We start from the raw sequence: 8,423 nt of genomic DNA on the forward strand, positions 1-8,423 counted from the left end.
TCAGACCAACCTGGAGAACTAAGTTAGACTCTGTTTTTGAATAAAAATTAGGAAAAGGATTGGGATATAGCTTAGTGGTCTGGATGTGTAAAGCCACATCTCACTGAGATTAAATATCTTTTGCAGGGAGGAATTGTGAGACCCCGACTTAAAGCGTTTCTCCCTAGAAGGTAAAGCCCCTGGATGTTCCCCAAACTTGTTTTCCCTGATCTCTAAAAATACAGCCAGAAAGAAGCTCTTTGTGCCTGGGTCAGATCCCTAGTACTAAACAAAGAGGTAAGGCTTAGTGAGATGAAGTTAGGCCACTGAGCCTGTGACTGCATGGGACTAATAGAAACCCAGGCCCCACTTTAAACTCTGTCTCACCTTCTGGACACCAGGAGATGAGAATCTTTTCATTGGTTCTTGTCATAATGTATATTGTCTTACCCAGTCAGAAGCAATGACATCAAGTGGCTTTGAATTGAGACCTCTAAACTCTGAGCTGAACAAATCTTGCCTTATGTTAAGCTGGTTATCTGGAGTTTCTTGGGTCAGGAACAGAAAATGACAACATAACTCTAATGCAACCAGTTGGTTTCCTGTGATGGACTGAGCTTATTCTTAGCTTTCTTTGAAATTCCAAGTTCTAGGCTTCAGTTTTCCTATGTGGGGACCAAGGTGTTAGGCTTTCCACTTAATTACTGTAAAACACTGAGATCTATCTATTCTATTCTATACTATATCTAAGATCTATACTATACTATCTAAACTATACTAAGATCCAGGTAGGTATGTCACACTCTATCTTTCTTTTCTTTTTTTTCTTCTTTTTTCTTTTTGGTTTTTTTGAGACAGTGTTTCTCTGTATAGCCCTGGCTGTCCTGGAACTCACTTTGTAGACCAGGCTGGCCTCAAACTCAGAAATCTGCCTGCCTCTGCCTCCCGAGTGCTGGGATTAAAGGCGTGCGCCACCACGCCCGGCCAGCCCTATTTTTCTTAAACTGTTATCTTTTCTTCTCCCCTATTACTTGGATGAGGTTTGTAGGTAAACCGAAAGAGAGCACCTTTCATGGTTCCCGGGCATTCCCATCAACCCAGGGTTGCCTGGGCCAGCTTTCCACTGGGCACTGACATCAGCCTTCCTTTTCCTAATCAGGAATATCACTTCTCTAATTAACCCTACTGTCATGTGTGTTAGGGTTCTAGAATCCAAACCACCCGAGCAGGCACAAGGGTCCAGCAAAGCATGATCTTTATTTGAATTAGGCAGCAAGAACCGACCAGTCAGGGACAACAGCACAGACTTGGGAGCCTACTGCATGTTCAAATGTCCTGTACTCAGGGTGATACTGATGGACCAGGGACACAGGGGCTAAACTGCATCCCTGAACCAGGATGTTACAGAGTGTTTAAGCCCATGTATATGTGTGTATATGAGCACACATGGCTGTTAGAGGACAGTTGCTAAGTTGGCTTCCCTCTTTTTACCATGTGGGGTCCTGGGATCTTCAGACTTGGGAGCAAATGCTTTTTCCAGCTGAGTTGGCTTGTTGGTCCAAAAAGAGGTTTGTTTTTTTAATTCTTGAGTTACTTCTACAATCCATCACACATTGTGTGTGTGTGTCTGGGTGAGATAATCTTTTTGGAACAAAACTGCTTTTGTCTCAATCGTTTTGTTCAGAAGCAAGAAATGTCACGTTCCTGTCAAAACCAGGGGCATGCAGAACATCTTACCACAATTTCACTCTCACATGTTAGGACACCCGTGTCTAACAGAAGCAAGGAGAAAGAGATTAATACAGTAGCTCTAGTATTAATATAGACACATTTTACAACTTAGTGTTTAATGCTCTCATGGTGCCAGGGTCTGCCTTCACTGAGTCTCTTCTGTTCCTCATGGTGATATGGTAGACTCCAGTGACTCCTGAGAAACCTTATAAGGACAATAAATGTCATGTTCTGCTGATGGCACGACCTCCGTACTTTAGACAGCGACTAGCACGATAAACCTTAACTTAAAAACAAATAAACAATAAATATGAACGGGTAAATAAACCATTTCTTTGTGAGCACGTTTTACACTCTGCTGGAGTTCAAAATCTACGTTTACGTCCAGGGTCCACTTGAAAGCTGTTGTCACTTTATGACGAGGACAGGGCGGCACCGGAGCCACCGGAAGGCGGCGTGCGGGACCGCTTAGGCAAACTGTCGCGTACGTGTGACGCAATCACCCCGCGTCCGCGCAGACGAAGACGCCAAGGAACGTGGATCGTAGGTAGCATGGCGACCACCGCCCAGCAGTCCCCTCAGCCGGTCGGCGGAAAGCGCAAAGGCAAATCCCAGTTCCTGCCGGCCAAGCGGGCCCGACGCGGTGACGCAGGCGGCCCGCGGCAGCTGGAGCCCGGCCTGCAGGGCATCCTCATCACCTGCAACATGAACGAGCGCAAGTGCGTGGAGGAGGCCTACAGCCTGCTCAACGAGTACGGCGACGACATGTACGGGCCGGAAAAGGTACGGGCCTCGGGGAGAGCGAGCCGCCCGCGGGCCTCTTCTGGGGTGCGGAGGCGGCAGTTGCTTCAAAGCGCCTGTACAGTGCTTGAATGACCCCGCTTACCTTCCCGCCCCTAGAGTGGCTGCTATTGCGGTCATGTGCCTGGTGGGCGTGGGCCTCCGGGCTGGCTCTTTAGGCTTTCTTGACATCACTAACGACAGTGACTCCCACGTCTCGATTGCCTTCTGTGGACCAGGGAGTGTGCTAAAACCCGTTCGGATGTGTACCTCTCGCGTCAGTGCGAAGTTGCTACAAGCTAAAATCTCTCTGAGATAGTGAAAGGGATGCTATTTTCCAAGTGCACTTGAAAATACATTTCAGATCTCATCCTATGGCGGTTTGGCAGCCGCAATATTATTTGGCTTAGATTCCGGATACACCTGCACACTCTGAAGTGTGGAGAAAGATAGTGTAGCAGGTCCCACTACTAGAGAGGAGGGGGGCAGAATAGGAATTTGTAAAGGCTCCTTCAGTGTACACAATTATTTTTATTACCTGATTGAAAATGACCTTGGTAGGACAGGGCAACAGGCACATGCCCTGTCTATGCTGGTGCCTCGTGCAAGTTCCCTTTTTGTTGAGCCCCTTTTGTTTTTGACAGAAGACTTTGCTGGCTACCTCAGGTTGGCCTCAGCTCCCCAGATGTAGGGATTACAAGCACCAGCCACTGCTTTGTGTGCTCTGTTTCTTATAGTTGGAGTAAGGGGTTTTAGTTCTCTCATACATTTGGTTCTAATCCTATCACAGCCACATTGCCTGCCTGCCACTATCCAGATGGGTCTGAAAGCATTTTCAGATGACACATACCACACACAGGGAATTTATTTCTTAATGTACATTTTGGAAGTTGTATTTTATTAATCTAATAAAAAATTTATTTGTCAGCATTGAGACCTCTGCCACTGGGGGTTTCACATAAGTAGTTAATTACAGCATTTGAACATGAGCTGTTCTATAATTTTTGCCTGTTGGTTTTTATATAAACAGTTTATAGACAAGGACCAGCAGCCCTCTGGAAGTGAGGAAGAAGACGATGATGCAGAGGCTGCCTTGAAAAAAGAAATTGGTGACATTAAGGCTTCTACAGAGAAGAGGCTGAGAAGATTCCAGTCAGTGGAGAGTGGAGCGAATAATGTAGTCTTCATCAGGACGCTTGGGATAGGTATGTCTGACTAGCAGCCCTAAGATCATCAATCCCATAGTATCTGGGCATTTCTGTCTTAGCAGATGCTGCCTAGACAACGGCTTCCCGGGTATGGCTGTTAATTATTCTGTGGAACGTTTCCACATCCCATCAACAGGACATCAGTTTCAGCAGGTTTTTGGAAAGGTTTTCAGACGACACACACCACACTCAGGGAGTTTGCTTCTTACGCCACACTGGAAGTGGTGCCATCTTAGTTTCCTAACAATGTAGAGTGGTGGAAGGTGGTGAGCGTTGGGTAAGAGTAGGGACCTGGCTGTGCTGCATCCTTCCTTTGGTAACTCAAGGTAGAGTGAAAGCGTGTATTCTGTCTCAAAAGAGCAGCTGCTACTTAGTTCCAGGTAGTTACCATTTAGGAATGGAGGGCCTGATCCACTTGAAACCTGGAAATAGAATTCCTTTGACTTTCAAATGTGGTCACTAATTTGAAAATATTAGCACTGTTGTCTTGGACAGATGTGTTAGTTGGGAAGTAGCCAGTGAATCACTGTGTCACACGGTGCTTGCTCTGTGGTGCTAGGATTCTTTCCCAGCTGAGAGCTGGACTTCTGTACTCCTTAACTAATGAATTAGGACTTTAAGTTACAGATTTTGTTTTTGTAAAAATATGCTGTGTAATGCTTGTTACTCTAATTTGTATTACAAGAAGACAACAGTAAGGTGTTGTGGTTTAAGTTTGATTCTGAAACTATCAACATTTATATTTGGTAGGTTCCTGAGAAATACTAGATGGAAAATAAAAACAAAACAGTCTTGTTTTTTTCTTTTCTTATTTTTCCTTTTTTCTCTTAGAACCTGAGAAATTAGTGCATCATATTCTCCAGGATATGTACAAAACCAAGAAAAAGAAGACAAGGGTTATTCTACGAATGCTGCCCATCTCAGGCACATGTAAAGCTTTTTTAGAAGATATGAAAAAATATGCAGAAACATTTCTGGAACCCTGGTTTAAAGCCCCAAACAAAGGGACATTTCAGATTGTTTACAAATCTCGAAATAATAGCCATATGAATAGAGAAGAAGTTATTAAAGAGTTGGCAGGTAAGTTCTCTTAGTAATTTTATATAGCCTGCTCTGGTTTATGCTTAAAAATTTTTAAGTTTAATACATTTTTTTTCTTCACCACATATATCAGATCTAAGTAATACTGGTATGTGAGGTAGATTCTCTGGTAGAATTCTTTGCAAATCAAAATTGACTATTTGGGAAGATACAGTGGCCTGCCTATACCCATGGGTGATTGGTCATTAGATCCCCTAGGGATACCAAACCTGTGCGTGCTCAGGTAAGTCTTATATAATGTTGGCTGCTTTGGTATAGTGTTTGCATATAACCTGCACATGTTCTCTTATATATTTTATATCATCTCTGGATTACTTAGAATACTAAGTCTGGTGGAACCTCTGTGAAAGTAGTTAAGTTCTCTTATGTAGAGATAATGACAATTAAAATCTGTCTGTTCTTGTTAAGCGGAGATACCATTTTCTTTCCTAAGTATATTGATTCACACTCAAATGGGTTTGTGCACGTGAGTGCAGTGCCCACAGAGGCCAGAAGAGGCCGTCAGAGCTAACAGGTGATTGTTAGCGTCTTAGCATGAATGCTGGGCACAGGTGGGTCTTGAGCAAGAGCAGTGCATGCACATTTCCTCTGCGTCATCGCTCTACTCTGCCAACTGTTGTCTAATTAAATGCCTCAAGGCTTCACGCATACTTATTTATTAAAAGCATTAATAGAGCTGCGCATGCATGCCCTTGATCCCACAGTTGGGAAGCACAGGCAGGCTGATTGCTATGAATTCCAGGCCAACCTGGTCTGCACAGTGAATTCCAGGTCAGCCAGTGCTGCATAGAGACCCAGTCTTGAAATAAAACAAAAAAAGTATTAATGGAATTTGATTGTCAGTCACAAAGAACAGTGAATTTTTATAAACACTGTTTTACCAAATCTTGTATAGTAAGGAATGAAAGCCTTGTGTGGCTCCATCAGGCTTAATGTTATCCTTCCTTCTTTCCTATTTTTGTTTCAGGAATAGTGGGCAGCCTCAATACAGAAAACAAAGTGGATCTCACTAATCCAGAATACACGGTGGTGGTGGAAATCATCAAAGCTGTGTGTTGCCTGAGTGTTGTGAAAGATTATGTGCTGTTCAGAAAATACAACCTCCAAGAAGTAGTGAAGAGTGCAAAAGACTCACAGCCTCACCCAAAGCTGGGAAATGGCAAAGAAGCAAAATTGGAACCTGATAGCAAGTTGAATCAAAGTGATCCCCCAGAAGGGAACCAGGTGGCACCAGAGAGTATCAAGGAGCTCGGGCAGACAGAGCCAGGGTCTGAAACCCAGGCAGGGAGTGAAGGAGACGCTAAACCTGAACCTGAAAGTCAAGTCTCAGAAGTACCCAAGACAAATGAAAATGAGCTCTCATAGGTCATTCTGTGGGAAGGTGGTCTCAGCTAGGGTTCCATGTGAAATTGTGATAATATATTTTGACCTTTGTGTGCTGCTCAATGCTGATCCCACAGTCCCCGCTGTCCAGGCCTGTATGTCGGTATGCAGAAGCATGCCCTGTTTCCCAGGGGAGGGTGCTAGGAGGATGGTGTTGGCTTCTCCTCCTCTTTACTCTCTCTAGTTTCCTTTTAAACACTGCCAACTGATGGAACTGAACAGTCTCTGAGAGGGAAATGACAGGACATTCCGAGGAGGGTGTGTGCTATGGCTCAGCTGTCCCTGCCGTTCTGTTGTGCACATAGAGAAGTGGTGTTGTGGATTATATGGGAATCACTTTGTGATGCTTTCTACTGTTTGCTTTTCTTGGGTTTTTGTTTGTTTTATGTTAAGAGCAAATCTGATGTCTCATCACTGCAGGTGTTTTAGAGAAGGTCTGAGTGGGAAGAGAACTGCTCTAGGTGTAGACCCAGGGGTGTTTCTGATAAGGTTAGGGATGAGGAATCACTGCCGGGCCACATATCCTAGTACACAAACCAGAAAAGAAAGCTACTATCCCAGGGTTCCCTGGACTGCTGTCCAAGCTGGTCTGTCAGCTTGTGGTGCTTTCCAGTGTTCGTCACAGGCAGAGATGGGAAGGGTAGAAGGGAGCAGTGAGTACTGTAACCCCAGCTGTCCAGGTGGGGACTGTAACATAGGCTGGGAACTGGGTTTGTGCTTAAATCTTAATGCACAGAGCTAGTGACGGGAGAATATATACTTCGCGTCACACAGCTAGAGGCTTGCTTGGTAAGCCAGACCAAGAAGATATGGGAGAAGCAGAGAATAGGCAGTACCTTGCTAATGCAGACGGGGCTAGATCATCCTCAGGTGTTTGACATGTTACCGCGGGTCTGAGATTGAAACCATCTTGAAAGCATAGGCCTTAGGGTCACTTAAGGGAACGGGAGGAGAGGATCTTGGTGCCTTCTTGTGGCTTGCTCCAAGATAGAGGGACTTTTCTTTTAATAGTGTAGGACAGAGGGCCTGAGGACCAGTTACTCATGGCTCAGACAGGTTGTTCTGGAGCAGGGCAAGTTGCTGCACTTGATCTATACTTTGCTTTTAACGGCCTTTTTATTTGTTTGTTTTCAACGAGTCCCTAGTGTGACTGGCTATTTGCCAGTTGTATAGTGCTGTGTGCTCTTGGGATCTAAATTCACTCACAGATTTTGCTCTGCCTTCAGATTTGCCGACTTTGTCTTCACTGACTTTTCAGTGTGCTAGCATACAGGTGATCCAGGGTAGGAACTTAGCAGTTAGTTTAAAACGATAGCAGTTAGGGCAGAAAATAAGGAAGCAGAAACCAAATCTCTGTGCTGAGGGTCCGCATGCCTGTCCTGCTCTGCAGAGAGGAGTCAGGCCCGGGCCTGGAGGACACGTTTCTCCAGAGCTGAAGCCCGGGCCTGGAGGACACGTTTCTCCAGAGCTGAGGCCCGGGCCTGGAGGACACGTTTCTCCAAAGCTGAAGCCCGGGCCTGGAGGACACGTTTCTCCAAAGCTGAAGCCCGGGCCTGGAGGACACGTTTCTCCAGAGCTGAGGCCCGGGCCTGGAGGACACGTTTCTCCAAAGCTGAGGCCCGGGCCTGGAGGACACGTTTCTCCAGAGCTGAGGCCCGGGCCTGGAGGACACGTTTCTCCAGAGCTGAGGCCCGGGCCTGGAGGACACGTTTCTCCAGAGCTGAGGCCCGGGCCTGGAGGACACGTTTCTCCAGAGCTGAAGCCCGGGCCTGGAGGACACGTTTCTCCAGAGCTGAAGCCCGGGCCTGGAGGACACGTTTCTCCAGAGCTGAAGCCCGGGCCTGGAGGACACGTTTCTCCAGAGCTGAATACAGTTCTCACATATGTTTACTGCATTTTGTTCTTGGTACAGCTGAGCTTTCAAGTTTTCAAAGTTCCTGATATTTTAAAAAATAAAAATGAATTTGTTCTGTAAAGTTTGGCATTCTTTTTTATTCTGCCCCATATTAAATGTCTTTCTATGTGTATAGTATGTTTACTATAAACACGGCTATGTGTATAGTGTGTTTACTGTAAAAATGCTTATATGTTTGATTATGTATCAAAAATATGGCCTCATTGTTCCTAAAAAGTAAAGATACTAAATTTATTCCTGAATAATTAATATTCAAAAACTACAAGTTTAAAATACCTTGCAGGATTTACTTCAAGCACCTATCTCATACTGAGCTTTGTTAAAGT

The 8,423-nt window shown here is 45.1% G+C and overlaps 1 protein-coding gene across 1 annotated transcript; it reads left to right on the top strand.

Moving 5' to 3' along the window:
* Positions 1-2,201: 2,201 nt before the first annotated feature.
* On the top strand, positions 2,202-8,420 carry Thumpd1 (THUMP domain 1 NAT10 acetyltransferase adaptor). Its single transcript, XM_021167542.3, has 4 exons — positions 2,202-2,493; positions 3,521-3,695; positions 4,530-4,778; positions 5,767-8,420. Exons 1-4 carry the CDS (start codon positions 2,263-2,265, stop codon positions 6,162-6,164), a joined length of 1,053 nt encoding a protein of 350 aa, XP_021023201.2. The 5' UTR covers positions 2,202-2,262; the 3' UTR covers positions 6,165-8,420.
* The last annotated feature ends 3 nt before the right edge of the window (positions 8,421-8,423 follow it).

The sequence above is a fragment of the Mus caroli genome, unplaced genomic scaffold, assembly GCF_978045245.1.
Source record: "Mus caroli unplaced genomic scaffold, Mus_caroli_1 scaffold_8, whole genome shotgun sequence".
Lineage (NCBI taxonomy): Eukaryota > Metazoa > Chordata > Mammalia > Rodentia > Muridae > Mus > Mus caroli.

What these genes read in the sequence shown, in the direction of transcription:
- Thumpd1 (XM_021167542.3), top strand. Translation starts at nt 2,263, where the DNA reads ATGGCGACCACCGCCCAGCAGTCCCCTCAGCCGGTCGGCGGAAAGCGC. An exon ending in ACATGTACGGGCCGGAAAAG is followed by an intron (nt 2,494 to 3,520) that starts GTACGGGCCTCG and finishes TTATATAAACAG; the next exon opens with TTTATAGACAAGGACCAGCA. An exon ending in CATCAGGACGCTTGGGATAG is followed by an intron (nt 3,696 to 4,529) that starts GTATGTCTGACT and finishes TTTTTCTCTTAG; the next exon opens with AACCTGAGAAATTAGTGCAT.